Consider the following 27,304-nt stretch of genomic DNA (forward strand, 5'->3'; position numbering starts at 1 on the left):
CCCCACCAAAAAACCTATTGCAAAAGATGAGGCTGTACAGCCACCTATAGTCGCTATTATTACGAGATTTTATGGTGTTGTAGTAATTATAGCATTGCGATTATAATAGGCTACTTGTATCTACTTAGTAGCTTAGTAGTGCGGCTGTAGCAGGTGGTCTAAGTTAGGACGGCTAGTGCAGCTACCTTAGCTTGTACATGAGATGAATTAACAACAACACGTTTCTAACGCTTCTGCTTTTGAGAGGAGCCTTATGAGGCTTTGCGCTTACCCCTTTGGGATAATTGTATAGCTTTTTCAGCCTCCCAGGCTGCCTTTTGAGCCTCCTTTTGAGCCACCTTGGCGGCTCTCTCCTTCTCTCTCACCTCCTTGAGCCTCTCTCTCTCAACACGCTTCTCCTAGGCTATTTGAAGCTTGTACAATTGAGCTTGTCTCCTTAACTCAGATCTCTCAGCTTTCTAGAGTTGTAATTGCTGTTGTTCTTGTTGTCGTTCCATCTCATCCTCCTTGGCTTGGCGAACCTTCTTAGGAGACCAAAAGACAGCTCCTCCATAGTACTCCTCAGGCCTATTGAGTTGAAGCGTGTAGCTCTTCTTTTGGTGTCTCTTTTTGACCTTTAGAGCCTCCCTTAAGCCCTAGTTTTCTCCTTTAAGTATACTATTTTAAGCTGAGAGGTGATAGAGGCTTTGGCGAAGCTTTTTTACCTCCTTATTATTAAAATCCTTCACCTCCCGGTGTATAATAGACTTAATTTTGAGCTAATCATCTCCACTAAGGACAGAAGAAGAGCTTTCATCTGAACTAGAGGCCTCTTGTTGGAACTTTTGGAGAATAACCTTAGCATTTAGTGGGTTAATGCTAGTTGCCTTAAAGGAGCTTATAATAGTCTCCTTTCTAAAAGCTGTACCCTAAGCCCTCTAAAAGAGCTTAAAGAAGTCTCCTTTTGCTAGAGGAAGGATTCCATGGCTTCAATAGAGGAAGTTTAACAACTCCTTTGAGTAGGCTGACGCTAGAGGCCCAAACATCCTAACGTTAAGAGGCTGAAGCCTATAGGTTGAATGAGGAGGATATACAGCAACTAGAATCCTATGGCTGTTATAATAATCTAGAAAATCCATGGTTACATGAGATGAGTAGCCATTAACAATGAGTAACTAGTACCTAGTTCGAGCGTAGCGTGCAGTCTCTCTTTTAAAGACCTCTTTAAGCCAAGCTAGGCCTATATTATTGTTAGTCTATCTAGAGGGCGATGAGGTAATAAAGACTGAGTGCTTGTTTGGATTAATAGCCTCTACCTAGGCTGATTTTAGAGCTCTAGCATCTGACTGAAAGATGAGAGATGGAGAAAGAGGTGTACCATCTGAGCAGATACAGGCTAGGACTGTAATCCACTCTCTAGAGCCATCTTGTAGGCTTAAAACAACTCCTCCTCTTTTATATTGCCTCTTACTAAAGATCCTTTTAGACCTTCTAAGGATTCTAAGTAAGAAGCCCTTTTCATCTATATTAAAGATGTAAGAGGGCTGTATATTGTACTCCTTCATCTTATTGTGTAACAGCTCAAAGTACAACCTATACTTAGTTGCTAAATCAGCCTTGTGACGCTTCTAGTCCATAGGACTCTGCTAGCGAGAGATGAGATGAGAGGAGTTCCTGCAGAGGAACCTAGAAACCCAGCGTTCTAAAACGTTTCTACTAAGCAAGGATGACGCAAGATAGCGTATTATTAGACGCAAAGGTGGTGTACGCCTCTTAGTAAGGGATTTAATGTACTGTACAAGCTCCTTTTCGCGTTGTAGGTGGATAGAGAGGTGGGCGAGCGCGCGAGGCTAAGTTTTGCCTTAGTGTCTTTGAGCGAGCGTACAATAGCTAATGCCAAACCTTTTTACAACTTAGCGATAGCTAAAAGATGCGCCTAGTTCGCGCGATTTAATTTCTTTAATCGCTTCCTGAATTAGGTCTATATTAGTAGAGTTATGAGGTATTTTGTGGGGGGATGGCGCAGTGGTGGAGCGCCTGGAAAATTTTCTGCTGTCTCACGTCAGCAAAGATCGAAGGTTCGAATCCTTCTCCCCTCACAACCATATTTATGGTCCACCCACATGAGAGAGTTACTCATTAAACTACCTATTCGACTGAGAGAGTTACTCGTTAAAACTTGAGAGGAAGACTCATTTAAAGTGAAAGATCTGAGAGAGTTACTCACTAAAAAACTACTAGGCTACGAGCCTCACCTTCATTTAGATAACCCCCTACATTGTACCTACTCAATTTGTACCTAGATTAAATTCTAGCCTACGTAGTTACTTGCAGGCCTTAAGCCTGCACGTCTTATATAGCCCTTTGGGCTGAGAAAGGACGTTAAACTACAATAATAATAATAATAATAATAATAATAATAATAATAATGAGGTATTTTGTGTAGGTGTTGAGTTTGGTGGGGTGGGTCATTGCGCGTCCTAGGTCATTGCGCGTCCATGCAGGTTATTCAGTACTAGCTTCGCCCCTGACTGTCCTGTCAAAACATCGCTTGCATAGGCGCATGCCAGCCTCAATACTCACTTTATAAAACAATCCCTATCCCTATCGCGTCAAGACCAGCATACATCAGCAATACACGAGCGACATAACGTGCGTTCACGTTTGCATAGGTGTAGTGCTTACCGGAGCACTCGTTCGCATGACGCGCACTCTACATTCGTTATACGTCATAAGATCCAACCGCTAGATCCATTCTTGGTCGAGCATTTCTGAATAGCGCGGGAGTTTCAAAGACGACTGCGCTGTGGGGCAAAAATACCGCGGAACCACTGAAGTCTCATCAAACAACTTCCGAGTCCAGTGATGGCTGACTCAGACATTCATCGGCATATTGAGGGCGGAAATGCAAATTTCATTGCTGGATGTGCGCTTTCAGAGTTCTTTTTAAGCCCTCACATTCGTATTACGAATAACCTCTCAATCAAAGCCGATGCTAACACGATACTGCTATCATGGCACCCAAAAAGAGCAACGAGACCACCGTTGATGAAAAGGGTGCTTCAGTCATTCATTGGACCGTTCAGATTCTATCGAAAGGCTCCATCAACCATATATGGCCGCTGGCCTACGAACAGCATTGTAGGCTTCTATCAACCAGAACATGCACTTGCTGCCTCAAAATACTTCAAGAGCAACCCGGATGTTGAGGTACAGATTCTCTATACCGTCTACTTTACTGCGCCGAAAGAGTTGTTCGATGCAGTCTTGCTCGATGTCGAAGAGGTCATGTCACAGATTCCAGAAGGAAATGCAACGTGGGATGATTCTCCCAAGCATGGTATGGTGACACTGCGCCTATCCGGGACAGATCGAGAGAGCATCGTGGATATGAAGAGAATACTGGAAGCCATATTCGCTGGCCGAATCGCAACCGCAGAACAGGGCGGCCGTACTACGCAACATGAGATATGGCACAACTTCTTCGCGACTGCCCCGGGTGTTGTATGGTTACAGCACCTGGCGCGAGAGATGGGTGTAGTTATCATGAGCGACAAATTGCAACGGCGCATACGCATCTATGATGAAGAAGAAGACTACGCCCACATGAAGATCGTTGAGCGCCAAATCACGGAGAAGATTGCCGCGCTCAACATGCCGGAAGAAACACATACGATACAGTTTGACACCAAAGACTTTAGAAAGCTTCTTGTCTCTGACAAGGCTTCCAGGGCGCAGAAAAAGCTAGGAAAGTCCAAGGTCAGTCTCGATGTTCTCAACAAGACTCTCGTCCTGCACTGTCAGCGCCAAGTCGCCTTGCTCGTTACTTTCGAGCTTGATCTACCCCTACCACCGCCATCAGTAATCACAAAGAGTGATCTAACCTGCCCTCAATGCGGCGATGCAACCAGCGACGTTAAATTCTCAGCCTGCGGCCATGTTGCGTGCAACGAGTGCTTCGACCACCAGCTACAAGTAGCATCATCTGACCTTACCAGCAACCACTTTCCCTTAATGTGTTGGCACGCAAATTGCGAACAGCCTGTAGCTATCACAGATCTGCGCAAGCACGCTACGGGAACAATGATGGATGCACTGCTAAAAGCCTCTCTGACATACCATATTCGTGCTTTTCCGGAGGTTTACCGCAATTGCCGGATGCCAGACTGTCAATCTGTATATCTCCGCAATGGATCATATGAGATCTTTACTTGCCCTACCTGTCTGACGCAAACATGCACCTCGTGTCACGCAGAGCCGCACGTCGATTGGACTTGTGCAAAGTACAAGGAACATCTCCAGAAGGATAAACAGAACGAAGAGCTATTGAACGCTTACAAGGCCGTTGCTGGCACAAAGGAGTGTCCAAAATGCGCAACACTGATTGAGAAAGTCGACGGCTGCAATCATGTGGAGTGCAGTGGCTGCCATGGACATATTTGTTGGGAGTGTGTCAAGATCTTCCCGCATAGCGATTCTGCGTATCAGCATATGAACGATGCGCATGGAGGAAACGGGCTGGTGGAGGAAGAAGATGACGAATAGAGCGATTCCAAGGAGAAGGTGAATAGACTTCAAAGCGAAGGAGGAGATAATGAGCAGAAATATTGAAGCCAGGGCGACTGTGCTATCGGTAGTCAATTCTTGGAATAGCTTGCAATTTGAGCTTTTACGGATACACTAAGCGCATGTAATATTGCGGGACTTTCAATTCGAATACCTGATCATCAGAGGCGAACACGATTGCCTGTGAGTCATTTGTCAAGAACGCGCCAGTCTTTCCTCGTAATCAATGCCGACAATGATTAGTATTTTCGAAATTGGACGATAACCTAGTACTCATGAGTCAGGGCACGTGATACTGTGCCTAGCATGCACAGCCAATGAAAGCTCTCTACATCTTGGCCGTATGCTTACCAACAATCGGAAGCCCTCAGATCCGGCCGCCGGCATCTACATTACAAACCTCAGTCTGCTTTCACGATACAATTGCCCTCAACGCCACGACAACAGTTTCCTCCACTATTTGCGCGGATGCGTCCGGACCTGTAATCACGGGCGATGAGCAGATGAGATATCGGTCCGTGTGTAGGTCATCGGTCCGACGTAGGTAGCGTTTGAAGATAAACAATACATGTAGGAGGTAGGTCTCAGTATTTTTCATCTGCAACACATTCAACAATTTGCTTGCAACTTTCCCCTTCTTAAGATACCCGTCATTTCATTGCATTTCAACACCAACCATGTCCGAACAGCGCAACATCGTCGTGCTTGGCGCCTCGGGCGCTGGGCTTCAGGCCGCCCACTACGTCCTCAAGTACATATTACCCGATCTCAAAGCCAAGAACGACGGTAGATATCACGTGTACCTCATTTCGCCCATCTCATACTGGTACTTCAGAAATGCGTCGCCTCGAGTGGCAGCTTCTACCGACCGCATGGCGCTCGACAAAGTCCAGCTGGATATACGTCAGGGCTTCAAGCAGTACTCCCCGGAAGATTTCACCTTTATCGAGGCTTCTGCAACTGGCCTCAATCAATCGGCGCGAGAAGTCCTATATCGCAAAAAACAAGACGCAGAGGATGAGGTTCTGACTTATCACGCGTTGGTTATTGCAACTGGTAGCAGTACGCACTATCCCGCCTTTTCCATGAGCATGGACGCGCAGGAAACATTGGATTCAATTACTTTTACCAATGAGAAGGTGGCTACAGCAAAAAGCATTGTTATTGCTGGCGGTGGTCCTACAGCCGTGGAGTTCGCTGGCGAGGTTGCCGAGCACCGCAACGGTAAGCCGGGCTGGTTCAGCAAGGTCGAGCCAAAGGCAGAGATCACTTTGATTGCGGCCGATGAAAAGCTTCTCCCTGGCCTGCGCCCTGCCATACGTGACACAGCAGCACAAAAACTTGAAGCTCTCGGTGTAAAGGTTGTCTTGAACTCGCGTGTGACGGGAGCCGAGCCTGCACAAGATGGCCGGACGGTGCTGACCCTCAAGAATGGCGACAAGCTGGATGCTGATCTTTACGTACCCGCGTATGGCGTCAGGCCAAACTCATCCTGGATTCCAAAGGAGCTTCTGGACGAGAATGGCTATGTCGCCACCAACAATTCCACCCTTCGTGTCGATAGCGCCGGCCCCCGAGTCTATGCTCTTGGCGATGTCGGTTCCTATTCGCGCAACAACTTCTTTGATATCTTGGATGGGCTCCCTGTTCTCGGTGTCAACCTCAAGCGTGACTTGGTGTCGTACAACAGCATGCTCCCTGACGAGAAGCCCAAGGGAAAGGATCGGGAATTCAAGCCCAACATGAAAGAGAGCATGGCAGTCCCAGTCGGAAGTGGTGGTGGCGTTGGTGCTCTCTTTGGTTGGAGGCTACCGAGTTTCTTCGTTCGCTTGATCAAAGGAAGAGACTATATGATTGGTATGAGCGGATTGTCGACCGTAAATGGGTCTCGTGTGAGCGAGGCCAAATGGACCAAGGAGGAGGCTCCCATGTGAACAGAGTAAACAGAACGGGATATCTCTGCGTGTGGTTTGAGTGTATAGTTTTATACCACTTTTCTTTGCTTGTCCTTGTAGCAGTATAGAGCTTAATATAATCATACACCTGTTGTTTCTTGCTGCCCTCGCACGTTCGGTGAAGCCAGTGCACGCACTGACGGTCCTTTTGCTCTTGGCTCCTTGCTTGCGACGAGTGGGCCATTATCCACCCGTGGGAAGACGAGATATTTCGCAAGCCGGGCATCACGTGCCAGTGAATGGCGCAGCGCATACGTGCATAGCTAGAGCCAGATGGGCAGGTAGAAGTGAAGAGAATGATGGTTCCTCCCCTGCGGAGAAGGATGGAACGCTATTGGTTTCGAGCTCGCACCACCACCACGGCGCGCTCCGCGTCGACACCACTCCAGCCACCCTTGCACCCCACGTACACGGCCCAAATGCGGGGTGAGTGAAAGACCAAATGGACTTCGTGCGTATGACGGGCAACATGGCTATGACGGCGAAACTGACAGCGTGCAGTGGGTAAGGCTTCTCGGCGGCTCGTCCCAGAAGAAGAAGCAGGTCGCGCCAAATAACCCCCAACAGCGGCTGGCACGCTTCCGACAGCGATACAACCAAGTACTGGTAAGGAGATAGCTTCGGACCGCGATGCGCATCGTCTTACAGGCAGCAGCAAGCATGGCAACGGTCCACGAACCTCTCGAGCGACCGCGAGGCCCTGGGAAATATCCGTCGTGGCTTCCAGGCCCTCACCGCGATACTCAACGATGAGTCCCGATCTCCGGCACCCCACATGTGCCTCCAGTTTGCTGCCGCCCAGCAGATATACACGGCAGTATCCAAGATCGCAGCTACGGCACACGATGAAGGCACCGTTAGGGACGCCGTCGCATTCTACAACGCCCTCATCGATAGTGAAGAGGAGGACTTTCTCGAGAATGATGTCTTTGCGGCGTCCCTCATGAACTTCATCGACCGGACAATCGGATCAGGCAGCATAGGCATCGGCGATGACATCGAAGCCGACATCGTCGAGCTGCTGTTTGGTATCGCGGCCAAGATCAGGCTCCAGCCAGAGATACTGCATGTCTGGTTCACCACGGCATCGGCGGATAGCGCGGGACGTCTGCCCAACCAGAAAACCGATTTTGCCGGCGTCACGCAAAAGGAGGACTTTCCCTTGTGCTATCAGCTCATCGATCATGTCCATCACGAGGGCCGTATCGGAGACTTTGCGCGCACCGGCTTGCTGTACATCTTCGAGTCTGCGTCTAGATCTATGAACCTGGAGCAGTGGATTGTCAACAGTGACCTCCCTACGCTCATGGCAACCGGACTGGGGGCACTCTACAGCCAGATGAGCAGGTATGATGCATGAGAGCCTTCTGCGTCGTCAATAAAACTAACCGCGTCTAGGAAGCTATCAATCCTGCATCCCCCGCATGACCTGCCTCTGATATTGTCTCTCTCCGACTACACTGAAATGCAGCCTAATCCACAGGCCGAAAACTTCTTTAGTGTTGATTTCCAGGGTCATCTTCTTACATTCCTCTCTTACCTTGCGTTCTGGCAAGATGTATTGGAGCATTGCAGATCCGTAGACGTCAGGGTCACACTGATTGATCACTTCCAGGCCCTGTTCCTCCAGCAGCTCTTGTTCGTACCCACTATGTTCATTCAACATGCATTTTGCTGATTTCATACAGGTATCCTTCGCTGCTGGAATCATCCGATGCCGATGGCGGCTCTTCGGTGGCTGTGCTTACATACCTCCGTCATATACTGGACGCTCTCGACCATCCAGAACTGGTGCATATGATGCTTCAGTATCTGCTAGCGCTATTGGATTATGGCGCTTCGACAGCTCCTCGTTCGCCCGCTGCTGTCAAACGACGCCAGTCGCTCATGCTTCTGAGTGCTGCGGAAAAAGACGAAGACAAGTTCAACCCATCACTGTTCAATCTGGTCGATCTTGTGCTGGGTAGCACGGCCTCACGAAACCCCCAGACGGTTATCGCAGCATTGAAACTGACGACAGTGGTACTCAGTAAGACTCACGGATACGCGCTAGGATCTCTTGTAAAAGTGCTGAACCTTCACCACAAAGACCATAACAGGACAATCGGTTCGTTGAACAAGGAACTTGAACTCTACCTTGGCATTGCCGTAGACTTTGCTGGTCTTGAAGGCGTTGACGAAGCCTACGACTGCTATTTGAAGGACGTGTTGAGTTTGCTGGAATCTCATCCGTGTTCCCTGAAGACGATTGGCATACCACCCATGTCTGCGAAGAACCAGGGCTACTTTGACTCGGCTGAGGCATCGGCTAGAGAGGTTGATGCACATCAGTTGGTCCCCGAAGACCCACTCTTCCAGAGCCTTCTTGACCTGCTGGCAACATTCCTCACCAACGATGTCGAAACCAACCTGGCACTTACCGAGGCAATCATCACACTTGGCACGTGCTCTCAGTTACGTCTGGAAGGCTGGCTGTCCGTGGACCCTGCTGACTACCACTTTGAATACGACAACTCCGAGCCGGAGTCGTTCTCCAACGAAAATTTGCGGGCTATGTACATGGCTGAACGATTCCCAACTTGGAATCCTTCGGCCACGCCCCAGTTGCTTACATGTCTCCAGCAGCTTCAAGCTCAGGTCAATGCTCTCCGGAGTGATGTTAAAGATTGGGATGAGCAGGTCGCTAACCGCAAGAATGCTTTCCGTGTGCACCAAGATATAGTGGAGGAGTCGAAGATATCTACGCCTCAATCCAAGGCTACCAGGGCTCCCTCGGAAACACCCGCAGGATCTTGGACGCCGCAAATACCGAAGCATGTGCTCGACCCACCGCAGGTGCCGTCACGAGCCCAGTCTCCCAGAGGAAGAAAAGAAGCGCTTTCAGCATCAAGAAACACGCCTGCATCATCTCCTGTGCCTTCGAGATACGGTGGACAGACACTGGTCGGTTCTCCTGGCCGAGCGTCGTCTCCTCTCCCCGTGCAGCAAGTTGGCACCCTACAGCCATCACTCATGTCCGATGTCGATGCCAGTATAGCGCAAATCAGGATGAGTCAGTTCGGGAGGAGGCGCATTCGCTTCCGTCGGGCGGCCGGGTCCAGAGAGGTTGAAGTCATGTTGTCCAAGTTTCAGCCGCCACCCAAGGAGCCGTCTGACGATGCCAAGGATGACGCGGAGGAGACTGAGGAGGATGATATTCGAGAGGCGAGCCTGCTACACATTGTCACAAACGTGGTAATTCTTCAAAACTTTGTGCTGGAGCTGGTGGCCTTGATGCAAGTCCGGGCCAGCCTGTTCAACGAGGTCAGGTTTCTTTAGGGGGGTTGGGCGGGGTGTTTCCGGGTCTGTAGCGAGAATATACCCTTTTCCATCTTTACGGCGTGGCTTTTCCGTCTCACATGCATGCCGCCCAGCCATGCATGCCCAAGGTCGAGTGCGAAACCGGCAGCATGGAAGCTCGTGCTGTTCCGAGGTATCTTCGCGCACGTGCACCAGCCATGGTGGTCGGAAAATGCAGGGCTGCAGCGGAACAATGCCGACTGCCCCTCAAACGTCATACATGCTGGCACGCTTTCACATGTCGATCGCCCACGCCTCGCCCGCCGTGTCCAGCCATGTGTGCTCGCTCGTGAAAGCGCGCCAGTCGTGGATCGCGCACCAGCCGAAACCACTCTTGTTTCACGACATGCCATGGCCAGGAAATCATCAAGGAGCAGTCAATGGCACGGCAAGCTGGGGGGTCTCGGCAATGTGGTCCCTCGAGCCGATCGCCGGCCGAACGACATCAGCATATCGTAACCTCCGCTCGTCCACCAAGGGGAAATCCGGGGTATGCCAAGTAACCCCGTCAGTTGCCCGCTAGATCATGCCCAAATGCAGACGCGTGCCAGTCTCAAGTCAGACATTTGGCCTGGGCTCACGCAAGGGCCGAGGCTGCCAGGAGCGAATGGGTATTTGTCCTGACACCCGCGGGTAGCTTTTTCGTCGGCCATGGTACGAGAATGACTGGTGAGTCTCCTTGTCCTCTCACTTCGCTTGCGTCTTCTACTCTTCCTTCTCCTTTTGCTTCCTGAGACTCGTTGCTTCCGTTGACCTGCACGCTCTGGGGCCGAGGCTTACCCAACGCGCTGCGCGGTCGTGTCCCAAACTTTTGGCTTCGACTCAGCTTGCTCTTTGAGCGCTACGAGTCTTTGTGACTCACTGCTCGAGCCTCGAACAACTCCTGTGTTGGGTCTTGCGCGACAACCAATATTCCTTAGGTTCGAGTAAACATCAGCGTCGTACAACATGTCTGCGAAGTCGGTACAAGGGCCTGGGGGCAAGAAGCCCGCGTCGGCAGCCACCAATTTGATCGGTAAGCCTTGGAGTTATCAATATGGTGGTAGGCGACTTCTGTTAGCAAAGACTGACCTGTGCGCCTAGCTGGTGGTGGTGCTGGCATGATGGAAGCGCTTGTTTGCCATCCTCTCGGTAATTTATGCGATAATCAAACCTGGATGGACCCCAAAAGACTAACGCATTCCTAGATACGATCAAGGTTCGAATGCAATTGTCGAGACGAGCCCGCGCCCCAGGAGTGAGTCTTACTCGATACTGGCGCAAACCAAAGCGCATGATTCAGGGCGGATACTGATACACTACCATAGGCGAAGCCGCGTGGCTTCATTACAACTGGTGCCGAGATTGTCAAGAGGGAAACAGCATTGGGTCTGTACAAGGGTTTGGGTGCCGTGCTCACTGGAATCGTACCAAAAATGGCCATTCGGTTCACAAGTTACGAATGGTACAAGCAATTACTAGCGGACAAGAATGGCAATGTCGCGTCCAAATCCACATTCATGGGTAAGTTTTCTCCCAGAATGGATCTCATAGGCGAGGTGGACGCATGCCATATACTGACTGTCCAAAGCTGGTCTCGCCGCTGGAATTACAGAAGCCGTCCTTGTCGTCACTCCCATGGAGGTGGTGAAAATTCGTCTCCAAGCGCAACACCACTCCATGGCTGATCCGCTCGATGTGCCCAAGTACCGCAATGCCGCCCACGCCATGTACACTGTTGTGAGGGAGGAGGGCGCTGGAGCTTTGTGGCGCGGTGTCTCGCTCACTGCTCTGCGCCAGGGAACTAACCAAGCGGCAAACTTCACAGCATACTCGGAGTTGAGGGCGCAACTGCAAAATTACCATGGTACTACCGATCTGCCGAGTTATCAGACGAGTATGATTGGACTCATCAGCGGTGCCGTGGGTCCCTTTACGAATGCGCCGATTGACACTATCAAAACAAGGTTGCAGAAAACGCCTGCTGAGGCCGGGCAAAGCGCCTTGCAACGCATCACAAATATTGCCAGGTACGTTTTGGAAGCACCCTGGACCATGCACGACACTAATCAAGTTTACAGTGACATGTGGAAGCAAGAAGGTATTCGAAGTTTCTACAAGGGCATCACACCCCGCGTCATGCGTGTCGCTCCTGGCCAGGCTGTAACATTTACTGTATACGAATACCTGAAGGGCGTTTTGGAGAGGGGCCGGGATATGCTGCCAGGCGGCCAGTACGAAGAGTAGGCTCTGGCTGGGTGGGACATGTACTGTAGTAGCTTATGGGCTGGGTTTTCATGCTGTACTGAAAAGCAAGCATCAGAGTAATCAATTATATCCAGAGATTAAACCATCTCCCAGTGCATAGTTGGTCTGTGTGTGAGAGCATCTTCAGGCACAAGGCGGGGACGGCAAAAGCAGGGTCTGCCAAGTGCATCAGCCATCTGCCTGCTTGCCCCACGCATGCATGCTACGTCAGCGTAAACATTCAGAGGTGTCAATTGACTGCTCAACACATCACCACCACAGCCATTTGAGCATCTTCCACTCTACAGAGAGTGTCTTGGGTTTCTTCAGCAAAATCTTGTCAAGATGCAGTCCGGCATCTCCGGTACCTTTGCCTAGGCCTGCAGTCGTAACATACCCCACTAACGCCATACAACAGCTTCGCAGGAGCTCAAAACCGCACTCGGCAGCCTCATAACATCCACCAGCCAGCGCGGTATCCTAGCGACAATCCAGAAGGAAACCATTGTGCCCGGCGACACAATATCGTCCAGCGGCTCCACCTTCCTCGATGACCTCAAGAACCTCCAACCCCACATCAAGGACAATGCCGCCCTGTATATTCTCCTTCGCCGCGCCGACAGTCTGAGCAGCGACGACAAAAGCCTCGTCGCAGTAACATATGTGCCCAATTCGGCGCCAGTGCGCCAAAAGATGCTGTTCGCATCCACACGGCTGACGCTCGTCCGCGAGCTCGGCGGCGAACACTTTGCAGAAAGCATCTTCACGACGGAAGCGTCTGAGCTGACGCCCGAAGGCTGGGAGAAGCACCTGGCTCACACGGCATCGGAGAACCCGCTTACGGCGGAAGAGCAGTCGCTGCAGGACATCAAGGCGGCCGAGGCGCTCGAGAGCCGGGGCACGCGCGGCCAGAGTCTCGCCCAGGGCGGCAAGCTGGCGATACGAGCCGACGACGAGATTGCAGAGGCGCTCAAGAAACTGGGGCAGGGCGGCGCGAATAACGTTGTGCAACTGAGGATGGACGGCGCCACGGAGACACTCAAGCTTGTTTCTTCCACTTCGGCGACCCCGTCGACTCTCTCCGGCGCCATTGATACCAAGGAGCCGCGCTATGTGTTTTACCGCCACGACGACCCAGATGCCTCCATTGTCTTCATATCGACGTGCCCCAGCAGCGCAAAGATCAGGGAACGCATGTTGTACGCTGCGAGCCGCGGTAACGTCGTGTCGCTTGCGCAGGGTGACGGCGGCCTCAAGGTGGCCAAGAAGCTCGAAGCCACGAATCCCGACGAGGTTACCGAGCAGGTGCTTCTCGAGGAATTCAAGGTGGAGAAGAAGGAAGAGAGTAAAGGCTTTGCCAAGCCAAAGAGGCCTGGTCGACGGTAAAAATCTTGATTATCGTTGGCTTGGTTGCACCTCGCCACAACAACTACTTGCATGATGATGATGATGATGATGACTTTCTTTTATTTGGAAAACGAAAAAGAAATTATAGATTGAAAGAGGAAGCGTTAACGTCTTTGATATGAAGCAAAAGATGATATCTCCCTCCATTTTTCCCTCCTGCCTTCTTCCCCCTCCCTTTTTTCAACTTTTAGACTTTTGCATGTCCCTGCTACATACGTAATACGGAAACATCCATTCAAGACATGACAACTAACGTCGTGACCTCTCGCCAAAGCCATCATCTCTCTAGTCGTCTCCATCTCTCAAGAAACCACGGTTTCCATGCTGTCTCCTCTCCATCTTGCCGAACCGCGGTTTCCCAACAGCCTTTTTATTCTTCTTGTCCGCCTGCCTGCCCTTGAGCCAGTGCTCCCGCACATTCTTTGTATTCCTATTCGCCTTTGGCGGCAGGACCTTGTTCTGCTGTGCCAAGACCGCGACGCTGAGCCTGCCCTTCTTGACGTCCTTGGTGGGCTTGTCGGTGCGCTCGAGGAACTTGATATGCTGGTTTAATTTCTCGCGGCGTCTTTCCTCTTCGGTTTTGCCGCGGCGCTCGGGCGGCGGCGTGGGCGGCCGCTGGTCGTCGATGGTTTCGAGGAGAGAGGCGGGGAGCAGCCCGTTGGATGTATCGAGGTTCATGCGGGGGGGTTCAGCGTCGGACTCTTCGTTGGCGGTGGGACCCTCTTCTTCTTCTGCTGCTGCTGCTGCATTTGCCTTTGCCTCTTTGGCGGCTTGCTTTGCGAGTTTCTTGGCCTTCTTTTCTTCGCGCTCGCGCTTGGCGGCTTGTTGGGCGGCGAGAAACTCCTCGCGGGCTTGTCGTTTGGCTTGTTCTTTGGCTTGCTGGGCTTTCTGTGCGCGCTCGGCTTCGGTACGCGCGGCGAGAGCTTTGGAGCTGGCGGCGGCGGTCGTGACTACCTCGGGAGCCTCGTCGTCCGAGTCGCTGGCCTCGTCGTCTTTTTCACTTTCGACTTGGGATGGCTCAATTGCAGACTTGGTGGCCTCGGAAAGTTTACTGCCTTGCTTGTTCACGACTGGAGTATCTTGAGTCGGCGCAGGCTCCTCGCTGCCAAATCGCATGTGTGTTTTCTCAGGCTGTGCAGATGGAGGTATAGAGTCTTGCGACGGTATAGGTGCCATTTCGCTCTCATAGGTGGATGACGGCACTTCTTCGCCTGCTTCTTCGACGACCTCCGCAAGCTCCTTTTGTACTGATTTCTTTGGGCGCCCTCTTCCCTTCTTCGCTGCCGCTGACGGCGTGTGGTCCTTCATCGCATTGGCTTTTGGTGTAGGTGAGCCCTCGGGCTGCCTGTGTGTAGCTGGCGTCGCATAAACGGAGCCGGGTGCTTGTGCGGGCGTGTAAAAGCCTGGGTTCTGCGCAGTGGATGGCTCCTCGTCTTCTTTTCCCTCGGTGTTGGACGATTGGTCGGCTGACTCGCCGCCAGCAGCGGATTGACGAGTTGATCTTCGGCGAGCTGGTACGCCGCCCTGCCTAGGCGTCTGGGGAGCTTCTGACGTAGGCGCAGCGATGGCGGTCGTGTCCGATGTTTCGTTTGAAGAATCCTGCGAAGGCTCGTCCGCAGACCCCTCTTGGCCTTTTGGCTCTTTTGCGCTTCCCTTCTTTGGTGTAGCCTTGGGAGCTTTTCGTTGCCTCTTTGTCTGCGTCGGTGTCTCCAGCGACTCTAGTTCCCGCTTTCCTGCTTGTTTCCTTGTCGAGCTGCGCGGCGTGGGCGTCGGTGCGCCGGGCGTCTCTGTTCCTCCTCGTGTGGTGACCATGGCGACGCCGATTCTGCAGGTTTGGCTGTGTCCCGGCAAAAGGGTGACATGTGTTCGTTGTGTCGGTGATGGGGCGCAACTTTCTTCGCAACACCAAAAAAGATTCTGGCGCGCCAAGATTTCGCGGCCATTGCGGACCCCCGAGACCAGCCATCACCACATCTGATATACTCCCCCACGCTTACAACGACAAGCATTTCTGGTCAAACCATGTCGGTATCTCGACTCGGAAGGCGCTCAGCAAGAGCATTCGGACAATTTGAGACTTGTCTTATTTGCCAATCGCATCAATATACCGAATCAGCTCTGAACAAGCACATTGCGAAACTGGGACCTTCAATCCGGCAAAGACAGAGCTTCCAATTTCAGAGCCGGAACTATGCTGTCAAGCAGAGATTTGACGCACCAAGAGCCCGGGCTGATGTCGACGAGCGCAGCCGGCTGGGTTTCTACACCCTCTCCAACCAACAAGGCGTCCTCAAGATGGAACCTCGCTTAGCGCAGAGCCTCTATGCAGACTTTGTTGCACACAAGGGCAAAATGGATCATGGTGTCAATGTTTTACGACTAGTAAAGAGTAGGTGTTGGATTTTCGCTCAATGTCGACTTCAAATACTAATCTCAACAGAGTACAACGTCCAGCTTGAACATGTCTCGTCTCTTGGGATTGTTACTTACAAGATACCTGACATCAAGGATCCGGTGAAAAGAGCCCAGCTTCCTCCGAGTCAGCATAAAACTATTGCTGGATTGCTTCTCCAGGGCTGTGCTCAGGCTGGGGATCCTCTGGCCATTGTACATATACTGACCGCTGTCTACTTAGGCAGTCTAGGTGATGAGTCTGCCCAAGAGATAGCCCGTCTCTTTCCGCGTCATGAAATACCCAATTACCGCAAGACTCTGGAAAGCTTCGAACAGAAAGTATTGGAAAAAACCACTGCTCTATGGCCGCAAGTATTGACTCTAAAGGGACTGTTCTTTGAACAAGAGGGTCAAAGACTGAAGGCAAAAGAATCTTATTCAGAGGCTGTCAAATTATCCAGTCTCAAATTTGAACCTGGAGCAAGTCACCCTATGCAACTGCCCCTGATTGCACCGTGGAACGCGCTTGGTTTCTTATTAAAATCAGAGAAGACCCTGGACACACAAGCTGAAGCAAGAACGTACTTTCAAAAAGGCGCTCTCGAGGGTGACGATCCGCTTTCATACTATGAGCTTGCGGCTTTTGAGCCTAGGGAAAACGAAAAGTGGTTACGATACACTAGTAAAGCAGCGGCATCAGGTCATAAGCAAGCCATACTTGACCTCATCGATTTTTACTCAGAGGTTGCAAAACATGACTCGCCCATCCTTCAAAATGACAGCATACGTAAAGCGCTCAGCTGGTTATTGGGGTGGAAGAGCGGCAGCGCTGCAGCTCTTGCACGGGAATGGCTCCAGGTCGCATCCAACATTGGCCACAAACCTTCCATGCTACGGCTTGCGGAATATTACGACTCCATCGGCGATCATGAACGAGCAAAGGAATACCTTCGGCAAATGCTTGAAGTTTCGAACACAGCCAATCAACGAGAAGAGTGGCCGCAACTCGTGCAACTTGCAAGGAGACGGCTTGCCGGGATCATGTAAAGCATGTCTTGCGGATAATCTCAATCAATTCATTGCCACTCGCCTAGGAAGTAAACTACTTATCTCTTGGTAATATCCTCGACAAAACCTCTATCTCCGGGACTATGTAGATCTACCCCGCCTCGGCAAGTGAGATACGGGCCTTCCTTATCTGGCATCCTGATAGTAACCAAGATCCTGGAGTATCGAATCGAAGTAATCCTTGTCGAACTTTATATTCCCCGCGATGATTCCAATCTCATACATGAATGAGTTCAACAAAGACTGCTCTGTCTTTCCGGTCAGATCATACCAACGCTCACCACAACTATGACTTCCACCATTGCAAGTAGACCCAACCGCAAAGCCTTGATAGGCTCATCTTCAAGCTTCTGGTCGCATACATCTGAATCAGGATTCGACCTTACCCATCCATCTGCTCACACATCGCCGGTCCAAGGGCCTACTTATACTCTCGAAACCTCAACCGAACCCATAACAGTTGATCCCTCCAAGTCAGCCCTTGTTATCATCGATATGCAAAACTTCTTTCTCTCAGAAGCTTTCGGTCGCAACAAAAAGGGTGCTGGACATGCTGCTTGCGAACAACTGGTTCAACATGCAATACCCGCCGCTAGAAAGGCAGGCATCAGGATAGTTTGGGTGAACTGGGGTCTCACAGAGCAAGAGGTCAAGGAGATGCCGCCAGCAGTCAAACGAGCCTTTGGATTTTTCGCCATCCCCTCAGAGAAGAACTTCAACCCAGGAGACGACGCTTTCGGACATCATGAAGACAGTGTGAGTGTAGATCGCCATGGCAACGAGGACAAGGCCGTCTACTTCGGACTAGGCGCAGATCCTGGAGTCATCACATTCCCAGACGGTAGATCTGTTGAAGGCGGTAGGCTGCTCATGCGTGATACTTGGAACGCAGCATTGTATCCTCCTCTCGATGCTATATACGCTGAGGGCAGCAAACTGGACAAGAACCCGGACGTCTGGATTCACAAAAACAGGATGAGCGGGCTGTGGGGCGCCACAACGCCATTGAAAGAGTTCCTGGATAAAGAGGGTATCAGGACGCTATTCTTCACTGGAGTCAATACAGATCAGTGTGTGGGCGGAACGTTGACGGATGCTTTTAGTAATGGGTATGATTGTGTGCTTCTGGGAGATGGCTGTGGGACTACGTCGCCAGAGTGTGCACAGCAGTGCTGGGAGTATAATGCGAGTAGAACATTTGGGTTCTGTGCGAGCTGCGATCAGTTTGCAAAGGGTGTGAGTGGGGTTGGACAACCATAAGATGCTGGTGTAGGATTATAGCTAAGGAGAGAGGTGAAGCTGGAGACTGGGGGACGGGAAGGAGTACAATATCCTATGGGAAGAGGAGTTGGCATGATATTAGGAACGCAGGATTTGTATTTTATCTCTCACACAAATTGTCAACAAATATGTAATTGACTTGAAATTCATGCTAGCGTATGTAACAAAGTCCTGTCCCTACTCTCACAAGAGCCGCACATGCAAGACTATCTGTTAGTTGATGCGCTCAAAAACCGAGTAGTTGCAGCCTGACACATAGCATGTTCGGCAGTTCTCTCTTAGCTAAAGCACTTAAGTTACATGGTTTTGGTCAATCCTATGCTATACGACACACATAGATATTATACAATTGCTGAAACATATAGTCTGCCACGTCTTGCTGACGCTGCTAGTAGCCCAAAAATATTTGAGATCCCACGTAAGCTGTTGTGAAAGTAGAACGTGGTAAGTATGAACAATGTCCCAAAGATATTTCCTCCCGCCCTCGTTTGTAGATATGCGTATGGACTTCTTCTGCGAAGATGTTTGCGTAACAGGATTGGTGCAGCGAAATGTACGACTGCGGGCGAGCGGAAGTGAAAGGGGGAAAATCTGACATGCACAAGGAAAAAGATAACGATAAGCAAGAACACCACTACCAATCCCTCTTCTCATTCTCAAACGATGGGTTTCTGAAGTGAATAGCCGAGATATATTACGGCAGTTGAACTGCTCATCTTACAGTTCCGTCCGCAACACCTGCTTGGGACTGTGCCGCATATCTTGAACCGGTCGAGAGCCAACACCTTATTTATGACACATGTGGAAAGCAATAGGAAAATATGCAGTTCAAATTAATCCACAGCTACAGAAATCTAACTTGTATTTATACCAACACAACGCACATAAATGAGCTCTCCTCGCCAAGGCCGTCTACTACCATCGGAAAAAGCCTCGGCTAAGCACCGCTCGCCCCGAGAACCCCAAGTCCGATGCTATCCACCCCACCCATGCTCTTCTGCTACATCATCACCTACACTATTCCTACAACAACAACCCGCCGAGTCCAGGTGTTGAGGAGTCGTCACATACAGCCATGTCGGGATTAAGGATATTAGTACCCGTCAAGCGGGTCATTGACTACGCGGTACGTTTTTTTTCTTCCTCTCTGTGTATTTTCCCCGCGGACAGAGTACATGCGCCAGACAATGCCGCGTCCTTTATTCCCGGCTTACAACGGCGTGAAGAGACGGAGCAAGGCTGCGGTCCGCAGCGAAGAATGCCTCAGCGAGGAATTGGGCAAATCAGATCGAGAATGCAGGGAACTAATACGTTCATGTCGCAGGTCAAGCCCCGAGTCAACCGCGCGCAGACGGCCGTCGAAACCGCAAACGTAAAGCACTCGATGAATCCATTCGACGAGCTCTCAATCGAGGAAGCGGTGCGCATGCGCGAGAAAAAGGCACACCATGCGAACGCGCCCGCGGTCGAGGAAATCGTTGCGTTCTCCGCCGGCGTCGCCAAGTCGCAGGACATTCTGCGCACGGCCATGGCCATGGGCGCCGACCGCGGCATCCACGTTGTGGTGGAGGAGAAGGACGCTCTAGAGCCGCTGGGCGTCGCGAAGCTGCTGCGCAAAGTCGTAGATGAGCAAAAGAGCAACCTGGTGATTCTAGGCAAACAGGCCATTGACGACGACGCGGGGCAGACGGGCCAAATGCTCGCGGGCCTGCTCAACTGGCCGCAAGCCACACAAGCGTCCAAGGTGACTATCAACGATCAAACGGTCGAGGTAGTGCAGGAAGTCGACGGCGGCGTGCAGACAATCAAGGCGAAGCTGCCCATGGTGATTACCACGGATCTGCGTCTCAACGAGCCCCGCTACGCCAGTCTCCCCAATATCATGAAGGCGAAGAAGAAGCCGCTGGAGAAAAAGAGCCTCAGCGACTACGGCCTTGATACTAATGTCCGGCTCAAAACGGTAAAGGTTACCGAGCCCCCGCCACGCAAGGGTGGTGTCAAGGTGGAGGATGTCGACGGCATGATTGGCAAGCTCAAGGAACTGGGTGCCTTGTAGACGTGCAATATAAAAAAGACAATACGAAGACCAAATTCAAAAAAAAATCAATCACAGATGTATACTATGGAGGCTTTTATGCCTGTCTCGGTCAACATGCCAGATTCCTGCTAGTATATCGTCTTCGCTAGTTGATTCCATCTGCAAGGCGATGAAGACGCATTCTCAGATGATGTAGATTATGGCTTGCTTGTGTCTCTGCTGACCTGACTAGCAAGGCTGGAAAGTACTTGGATGCGAGAATTGCAGGACAGGGATATACATGAACAAACATCTAGCATTGACTACGAAACGATGGCTGGTACCAGATGACACGAATCAAGTACATTGACAACATGCGATGCGTATCACGAGGACTGAGCCGCGAAGAAACTCAAGAAACTTCCTGCAGTCAGACCGCCTACAAGCGCGAGCGACATGAAGCCTCCTGCGGCCTCGAGTTCGTCTGGGTCGACCCACTCGGCGAAACCCATCATGCAGTTGCTGCCTAGGTAGCCGTTTGTCATGCCAAAGAACAGCTGTACGACGAAGAGATAGAAAAAGTCGGAATTGATGGCTGCGCCGTTGCCTCCAATGTTGCAAAGGAGGTACAGGGGAATGAACAAGATTCTGACAAGGGAGAGAACGAACAACAAGCGCGGGCGGTGCGTCAGACGCAGAGCCGGGAGGGCAGGGCCCACTCGGCCGATCAGGTCACCAAGGTTCCAGAAGAAGAAGCCCAGAGGGATGAAGACGGCTGGTTGGAACAGGCGAGATGAGGTAGCTGGGTCGCGTACGCTAAGAATCTGAGGTGTGAAGACGGGGAAGAACATGGTTACTGCAAAAGTGATGAAGACGGCGCCAGCGAGCCAAAAGAGCTTCTTGAGAAGTCTCGTCAGCGGGATGCTCTTGCGCTCGCTGCGGCCGGTGTCGTACTCGGGTCCGTCATCGTACAATGTGCGCATCATGCGTTGCTTGGAGCTGTCCCTAGAGAGCAGGTGGAAAAAGGCGACCAAAGTTGCCACGGAGACGCCAGTGGCAGTCAAGAAGTAGACAAATGCAGAAGTGCTAGACTCTTGTGGCGCTCCGTCGAGATGCTGCTTCTTCGGGACGGAGAGCACAGAGATGATCTGGGTAATGGCCGGCAGGACACCAGCAACACCCTGGCCAGACATGATTCCCTGTGTGTATTCTTCTCTTCCAAAGCCAGACACGTAGGCAAAGACGCCATTCTGGCACAGGCCAGTGGCCAGACTAGCAATCAGCACCATGACCATGAGAAAGGCAAAGTAGACGCCGACCGAGACGCCGAGGAACAGTTTTGTGGATATGGCGAGCAAGGTAAAGACTACAGCATTCAGGGCGAGCGACGCAATGATGCGCTTGGGGTAGTTTGCGCGGGCTTGCATCTTGGTCAGGACAACCATGGAGCCCAGGTTGCCGACGGTGGAGACGGAGAGGATGCCGGACTGAAAGTTGCGGAGGAGGCTGTCGTTTGATTCGAAGCGTCGCTGGAAGTAGGGGGCTGCTGCTAGGAACATATTCCTGCAAGCGTGTTAGTCGCGTACGAGCCATGTGAGGACGTCTCGTACCAGGCCCATAGCATGGCAACTCCCAGCAGGACGAAGACGGCATAGTCGGTCCAGGAGAAGGCCTGCTCCTCGCCATCAATGTGCTCTCCATCAGGCCGCTCAGAGCCACCTTCCAGTGGCTCGTACGAGGCGGCTGAGTCATCGCGCTCGAATATCCGGCGTAGGCGCTCCATGGTATATACGTGTGTATGGCGCTCGAGGTGTTAGTTATCGGGCGTCGGGACGGAGTCGCGGACGTCTCGACGGCAAGTCTATGGGTGAGGAGGATCTTCTAATAAGGGTTCTGTCGTTCACAAAGTAAGTTCAGAAAAGGCACACATGGTCAGGCGAAACGGCCACTAGCAAGACTCATGACCACGGCGCGTGGATGGAAGCGTGTCGAGCAGTGGTGGTAAGCAGGTGATGGCGCGGTGTATGTCACTTGGGCACGGACGCGGCGCTAGGCATGGGGGCTCTCTGCCTGCAGCGGGCGGGATTGATGTCACCTCCACCCCCGCCTACCCCTCCGATTCGCTGTGCCCGTTGCATTCCAAAAGATTCTATACTCAACACCAGCACAGCATTAAGAGGGACCTCTGCCACGCCCATTGCTCTCCACGCACATACACACGCGCCATGTCGTCCCACGTACCTCCACAGACCATCTCGATCAAGCGTAAACGCACCGAAGCCCCCGTCGACTCACTACGGATAGATCACGAAGTCAAACGCCAGAAGAGCGGGAACCTCGATCTGGGCTTTGAGTCTGAGCCAGAAGTCCAATTCTTCTTCCGGCGCCTCACCAAGCCCGGCGACAATGTGCATCTGGCCTCAGCCCCGCCAACGCCGACTGCCCAGCGGAGATTTCGGCTCGACCCCGTGTCAAGAATAGGAGCGAAACGACACTTTGTCGAGGAGCAAGCATCTGCGAAGAACGACAGTCCCTTGGTCGGTGGACAGGTGCAATCGCCAGCCCCAGAGCCCACGCCCGACTCGACGCCGCGGCCACGCAAGCGACCAGGCGCCAGCAGCGCACTCCGCCATACCTCGCAACCAGGTGTCCAGCGCACGCCGCAAGTCTCGGAGCCAACTGAGAAAGACGTGCGCAAACTGGAAGCCCTCTCCAAGGAAGTCGAGAAGACAGACAACCTCACGATAGCCCTGCCGTCGCCCTCGAAACACAAGCCCAAAGCCCCCGCCAAACGCTTCGCAGAACGACATCCCGAGAAGGCTGCTGCCCTCTCGGCGCACGACCACAACACCGCAGATGGCGATGCAATGGACATTGACAGCGAATACGTCTACGACCACTATGTCCGCGAGCCCGTGCTGCCCGATGCCCCCGCGCCAACCGGCACCGTCGGCCTGCTCGTCATCGGCGAGGAAGACGCAGACTGGTGGGACAACGACGAAGCCAGCGACCGCGAATTCGACACGGACGACGAGGACGAAAACGCAGAGGACTACTACGCCAACGACTACCCCGAGGACGAAATGAGCGACGACGACGAGTTTGACCGCAATCTGTACAAGGCAAAGTATCGCCATGGGAGTGACGACGAGGAGTTTGATGCTGCTGCGAGTGCAGACGACGATGCGCTCGCCAGTGGAGAAGACGAGGATGACTTGCATTTCAAGATGACGGTGCCCAAGGCGCAGAGAGGGTACTGGGGCTTGCAGGGGGAAAAGTAAATGACGTATGATAAGCACTGTAATTGAGGTGTTGCCAGCCTTTCTTTTTTGTAATTCTTGATACAGCACTACTTGCATAGCGAAGTTGGAATACTTGGCGTCTTGGTCTTGCACTCCTTTGCATTCTTCAACTAAGATACATGTTACTTGCACACTTAAACGCGCTACTTACACCCCTTACTCCTTTTCTCCCTCCAATCCAATCCAACCATCTTCATCCCCTTCCCTACCCAACAACAAACATATCCCCCCTCCACCCATACACGCCCGCCAAGCGCCTCCCAAACCTGCGCGCCCACGTAAACGGCAGCCTCCTCGTCGGATGCGGTTCGTGGAACTGGATCGGGCGAAGCTGATGCTGTACATGCACAATGTCACCGTGTCTAGGTGTAAACTGCCACGCCGAGCCCTGCAGTTTCTGTGCTGAGAAGCCCACGGCTACCATGGCGTGCAGGAACTCGTGCCAGGGGAGGTCGCCGGCGTGGTGCGGTGAGAGGGGCGAGTGGAAGAGGGTGCGGAAGACCTTGTGGGTTCGGGGGGTTAGGTGGAAGATGTGGTGCTGTTGTTGTTGTTGTTGTTGTTCTTCTTCTGTAGTTAGTGTAGTAGCGTGGTCTTTGGTTGCACTGTCGTGCATGTGGTTGTGGTTGAGAGTCGTTGGACTACCACACTTTGGCTTCTTGGGCCCGCTTACACGCAGTCGGTCGAATGGACCTGTGATTTGCGTGGCGGGATCATGCACGTGGTTGGACAGCGGGATGTAGAGGTATTCGAGTGGTGGCGTGCTCGGCTCCGACTCCTTTTCCGGCTCGGCCCACGGCGGTGTGCGCTGTAGCGTGCGCTTGGTGAGGATATCAGAGACCATGTCGTGCGGCGTTGTGCCGGTGCACTCTCGGAATCGGGCATCTGCCGCAACCCAAAAGGCGTCGAGAGCGGCCTCTGCGGCGCGGAGAGTCTGCACGTTGGCCTTGCTGCGCCGCTTTCTGACGGGGTATCGGAACTTTGAACCTGGTTTTCCAAGCTCGCTGAGGTTGGTGTTGTGGAAGCTGGCCTGGAGAGTCGCGTGCCACTGGGCTAGGTTCGTGGCATAGGCTATGAGTAGTTCTGTCTGTCGCTGCTTGACTGCATACTGGATTTGCTTGGCCCATGGGAGGAAGAAGCTGAGCTGGCGATGGCACTCGGTAACGATGGAAAGCTTTGATAAAAGAGCCGCCGTCAATGGGGAGGTGAGACTGCTGGCTCGGTCGCTGGTTTGCAGGACTTGCTCAAGTGTTTGGACCAAGGTGTACGTTTTGAGTGACTGTCTCACTGGCGGCTCCAAAAGGTATTGGAAGAGCTTGAGGATGTGCTCCAACTCCTTGTCTCGCTTGCGACTGGACTTGTTGACTCTTTTGATGCGAACGACAAGATCTCCATCATCGCCGCTGCAGTCCTGCGAATGATATGAGCGGATATAGGGAGACGACGCCCAAGCTGATTTCAGTTCATGTATCACCTCCAACTGGAAAGTCTCCAAGAAGAACCACGTCTCGACCAGCGCCTCGAAAAAGTCGCGAGGTATTTCTTCTTGGAATCCGATTTTTCCAAACAAGAGCTTGTCCTTGTGTTGTAGCGACAGTCGGTGAAGATTGGAAATGCGCACGTGCACTTGATTCCACATGAAGAGATCGATGTAGCAATCAGCAACGACGCTGTGCAACACACGGGGCAAAAGGAAGTCGTCGTCGGCATTCTTATGAGCTCGGTTACACGTAGCGCAACGAAGAAGCTCAGGCCGGTGCTCGCGTTGCTCAAGCGTGAAATCCCGAAAATACCCCGGGTCTTCTCGCAGTAGCCAAAAATGATCTTCGGCTGCATCTTTGCACGCAGAAACAAGAGCCTCGAGTCTTGCAATATCGGCTAGCGTAGGTACTCGATAACAAGCTTCTCTTACGATGTTGTTGAGTGAAGTGAAGTCCTGGTTGTCACATACCAAGGGGAGAGAATCAGGGATGTTCATAGCATGACTCTTTGCTTCTAGCACGCCCTCGTCATCTTTGCTGGTGCAGCTTTTGGTGTTTCTCACGTCTTCAATCAAAGCTCGTTGGCCAAATGTTTCACCTCCAACAGTGGCATGTCCACGCGTGATTTGGTCAAGGTTCTTGAGATTGGACAAGATGTCGCGCTTCCTTGTAGGCAAGATTGCCAAGATGCATCTAAAGAGGAACTGGTACATGCGAGCTTGTATCGATGAGATATGCAAAGCAATGAGGGGGTGGACTGTTTTGCCTCTACTCATGGATTCAGAAGCCGCCTCCTCAGTGTCCCATTCCAAGATTTCGCCGTAGTTGTCTATGGAAAGACCCACTGTATACTTTGTCTTCTCGAGAATGGCTGGGCGCAGATGTATGAGGGGTGCCATCTCATAGTCGAGGAGAGCGAAATCCCACGGCAGATGACGACCGCGGGCGTTGAGAAGGATGAGCAGGGCGTTTGGGGTGCTGAGATCTTGGAGATTGAGGTGAGGATGGGCATAGTGACCCAGCGTGTATGAGTGTCTTTGATGTGGACAGCTATTGAGAACCGGGCGATCGATGTCAGGGCGATGCTTGGGAGGCAATGTCGAATCAGCAGCGAGCAATATGGCCTTGCGTTGTGCTACCGACTTTTTGAGCCAACACTGGCTGATCTCGGCTTCGAACTCGAGGACAGCGTATGAGACTGGGACCCATAGTCGGAGGATTGAAAAGAGGTCATAGCCACCTGTTTCATCAATGATGTCCTTGACTGGAACCAGAAGACTCTGTTCCCAGCAGAGGGGTTCCTCCTGCATATCTTTGTCGCATGGGTCCTCTTCCGGGCAGCCATAGTAGCGGTGAACGAGGTCAAAGTATTGAAAGATATCGCCTCGAGTAAATGTGAGGCCGCCAGATCTTGTGCCTCTGAGGAGAGCTGTGCGCAGGGCATGGGCGGCTTCCGTCTCGGGAAGTGATTTGAGCGACCGCAGCCATTGCTGGTAATGATCGGCCGGCCCAATACTGTACTTCGTGGGCGACATGGAGAGACGGGGTCGGGTGCAATGGTTGTGATGCAAAGAAGGTACAAAGACAGTGGTACTTGAAAATTCCAGTTTGCGTAGGCCACTGAGTAGATATTTCCACAAGAGCAAACGGGCAGCGAAATGAGAGCACCTAGACAAACAGCAAACAAACAGCGGCAAGGGGCAAGATTGCAGCCTGGAACTGCGATGAAGGCAAGTTGCATTCATCCTGACGGCAGCAAACACGACAATATTCTCTGCCGACACAACAAGTCGTTTAGCGAGAAGAGTTGCAGTGAGCACTGTCAAAGACTCAGCCAAGGTGGTGTAGCTCGTAGGCGCAACTGAGCTGTCACCCGGTAGCCATGAGTGGCCGCCAAGACGGAGGGAGATTTCAAGGAAAGACAGTGTCAGGCCGTCAAGGGATGCGCAGGGCGACGTCATTTTGCAAGCATGGTAGAGTAGCCGTCACCTTGGCGGAGTTGCGGTCAAGTTTGTTCAAGAGTCGGTCAGCGAGGGCGGGCGGTTGTGGTCGGAAAGGTGCAGTGGACAGGGAAGCGGAGAGACAGCTAGAAAATCCCAACGCATCGACGCGACGGGCTGCACCCAACACGACGCGCGGCGGATCGTATACAGGCCCAGGCGCAGCGACAGTTGGACACACATACGACCTTGTTTCCGCGGGACCGGAAGGCGACGTTGCACCCATGGCGGGAGTCTTTGTCCCGACGAGCCTAAAGACAGGGCAGAGGCGTGAAGCCGGGGCAGGCATAAC

At 52.2% G+C, this 27,304-nt stretch overlaps 12 protein-coding genes and 1 non-coding gene across 13 annotated transcripts; 10 read left to right on the forward strand and 3 right to left on the reverse strand.

Annotated features, from left to right (window-relative positions):
* Positions 1-1,990: 1,990 nt before the first annotated feature.
* Positions 1,991-2,078, forward strand: SETTUDRAFT_t48. The gene has a single exon. It is a non-coding gene; the product is annotated as a tRNA-OTHER (tRNA).
* Positions 2,079-2,844: 766 nt separating this feature from the next.
* Positions 2,845-4,524, forward strand: SETTUDRAFT_95138 (uncharacterized protein; the record flags this gene model as incomplete). The annotated part of the gene is made up of 1 exon (XM_008030818.1): positions 2,845-4,524. The coding sequence occupies one exon, from the start codon at positions 2,845-2,847 to the stop codon at positions 4,522-4,524; it is 1,680 nt and encodes a 559-aa protein (XP_008029009.1).
* A 698-nt stretch (positions 4,525-5,222) lies between these two features.
* SETTUDRAFT_172923 (uncharacterized protein) lies at positions 5,223-6,573 on the forward strand (the record flags this gene model as incomplete). Its single annotated transcript, XM_008030819.1, has 1 exon — positions 5,223-6,573. The coding sequence occupies one exon, from the start codon at positions 5,223-5,225 to the stop codon at positions 6,477-6,479; it is 1,257 nt and encodes a 418-aa protein (XP_008029010.1). The 3' UTR covers positions 6,480-6,573.
* A 369-nt stretch (positions 6,574-6,942) lies between these two features.
* SETTUDRAFT_172924 (uncharacterized protein) lies at positions 6,943-9,854 on the forward strand (the record flags this gene model as incomplete). Its single annotated transcript, XM_008030820.1, has 5 exons — positions 6,943-6,951; positions 7,002-7,106; positions 7,156-7,847; positions 7,899-8,138; positions 8,189-9,854. 5 exons carry the CDS (start codon positions 6,943-6,945, stop codon positions 9,816-9,818), a joined length of 2,676 nt encoding a protein of 891 aa, XP_008029011.1. The 3' UTR covers positions 9,819-9,854.
* A 933-nt stretch (positions 9,855-10,787) lies between these two features.
* Positions 10,788-12,065, forward strand: SETTUDRAFT_155804 (uncharacterized protein; the record flags this gene model as incomplete). Its single annotated transcript, XM_008030821.1, has 6 exons — positions 10,788-10,854; positions 10,923-10,970; positions 11,027-11,076; positions 11,147-11,342; positions 11,410-11,848; positions 11,900-12,065. 6 exons carry the CDS (start codon positions 10,788-10,790, stop codon positions 12,063-12,065), a joined length of 966 nt encoding a protein of 321 aa, XP_008029012.1.
* A 345-nt stretch (positions 12,066-12,410) lies between these two features.
* SETTUDRAFT_21946 (uncharacterized protein) lies at positions 12,411-13,451 on the forward strand (the record flags this gene model as incomplete). The annotated part of the gene is made up of 2 exons (XM_008030536.1): positions 12,411-12,429; positions 12,484-13,451. 2 exons carry the CDS (start codon positions 12,411-12,413, stop codon positions 13,449-13,451), a joined length of 987 nt encoding a protein of 328 aa, XP_008028727.1.
* A 197-nt stretch (positions 13,452-13,648) lies between these two features.
* On the reverse strand, positions 13,649-15,300 carry SETTUDRAFT_164691 (uncharacterized protein). Its single transcript, XM_008030822.1, has one exon. The coding sequence runs from the start codon at positions 15,282-15,284 to the stop codon at positions 13,758-13,760; it is 1,527 nt and encodes a 508-aa protein (XP_008029013.1). The 5' UTR covers positions 15,285-15,300; the 3' UTR covers positions 13,649-13,757.
* A 194-nt stretch (positions 15,301-15,494) lies between these two features.
* On the forward strand, positions 15,495-16,913 carry SETTUDRAFT_94419 (uncharacterized protein; the record flags this gene model as incomplete). Its single annotated transcript, XM_008030823.1, has 2 exons — positions 15,495-15,861; positions 15,913-16,913. The coding sequence occupies 2 exons, from the start codon at positions 15,495-15,497 to the stop codon at positions 16,911-16,913; spliced, it is 1,368 nt and encodes a 455-aa protein (XP_008029014.1).
* Positions 16,914-17,222: 309 nt separating this feature from the next.
* On the forward strand, positions 17,223-18,194 carry SETTUDRAFT_21949 (uncharacterized protein; the record flags this gene model as incomplete). The annotated part of the gene is made up of 1 exon (XM_008030537.1): positions 17,223-18,194. One exon carries the CDS (start codon positions 17,223-17,225, stop codon positions 18,192-18,194), a length of 972 nt encoding a protein of 323 aa, XP_008028728.1.
* Positions 18,195-19,290: 1,096 nt separating this feature from the next.
* On the forward strand, positions 19,291-20,271 carry SETTUDRAFT_94094 (uncharacterized protein; the record flags this gene model as incomplete). The annotated part of the gene is made up of 2 exons (XM_008030824.1): positions 19,291-19,341; positions 19,540-20,271. The coding sequence occupies 2 exons, from the start codon at positions 19,291-19,293 to the stop codon at positions 20,269-20,271; spliced, it is 783 nt and encodes a 260-aa protein (XP_008029015.1).
* A 347-nt stretch (positions 20,272-20,618) lies between these two features.
* Positions 20,619-22,188, reverse strand: SETTUDRAFT_43100 (uncharacterized protein; the record flags this gene model as incomplete). The annotated part of the gene is made up of 2 exons (XM_008030669.1): positions 21,843-22,188; positions 20,619-21,795 (listed from the first exon to the last, which is right to left on the reverse strand). The coding sequence occupies exons 1-2, from the start codon at positions 22,013-22,015 to the stop codon at positions 20,619-20,621; spliced, it is 1,350 nt and encodes a 449-aa protein (XP_008028860.1). The 5' UTR covers positions 22,016-22,188.
* Positions 22,189-22,401: 213 nt separating this feature from the next.
* SETTUDRAFT_172929 (uncharacterized protein) lies at positions 22,402-23,513 on the forward strand (the record flags this gene model as incomplete). The annotated part of the gene is made up of 2 exons (XM_008030825.1): positions 22,402-22,551; positions 22,597-23,513. The coding sequence occupies exons 1-2, from the start codon at positions 22,458-22,460 to the stop codon at positions 23,511-23,513; spliced, it is 1,011 nt and encodes a 336-aa protein (XP_008029016.1). The 5' UTR covers positions 22,402-22,457.
* Positions 23,514-23,739: 226 nt separating this feature from the next.
* Positions 23,740-26,322, reverse strand: SETTUDRAFT_94476 (uncharacterized protein; the record flags this gene model as incomplete). The annotated part of the gene is made up of 3 exons (XM_008030826.1): positions 23,740-24,136; positions 24,182-25,516; positions 25,664-26,322. The coding sequence occupies 3 exons, from the start codon at positions 26,320-26,322 to the stop codon at positions 23,740-23,742; spliced, it is 2,391 nt and encodes a 796-aa protein (XP_008029017.1).
* Between the last annotated feature and the right edge of the window lie 982 nt (positions 26,323-27,304).

This window comes from Exserohilum turcica (genome assembly GCF_000359705.1).
Source record: "Exserohilum turcica Et28A unplaced genomic scaffold SETTUscaffold_5, whole genome shotgun sequence".
NCBI classification, from domain to species: Eukaryota; Fungi; Ascomycota; class Dothideomycetes; order Pleosporales; family Pleosporaceae; genus Exserohilum; species Exserohilum turcicum.

Coding starts and splice junctions, on each gene's coding strand:
- SETTUDRAFT_164691 (XM_008030822.1), bottom strand. CDS start 15,284: ATGGTCACCACACGAGGAGGAACAGAGACGCCCGGCGCACCGACGCCC.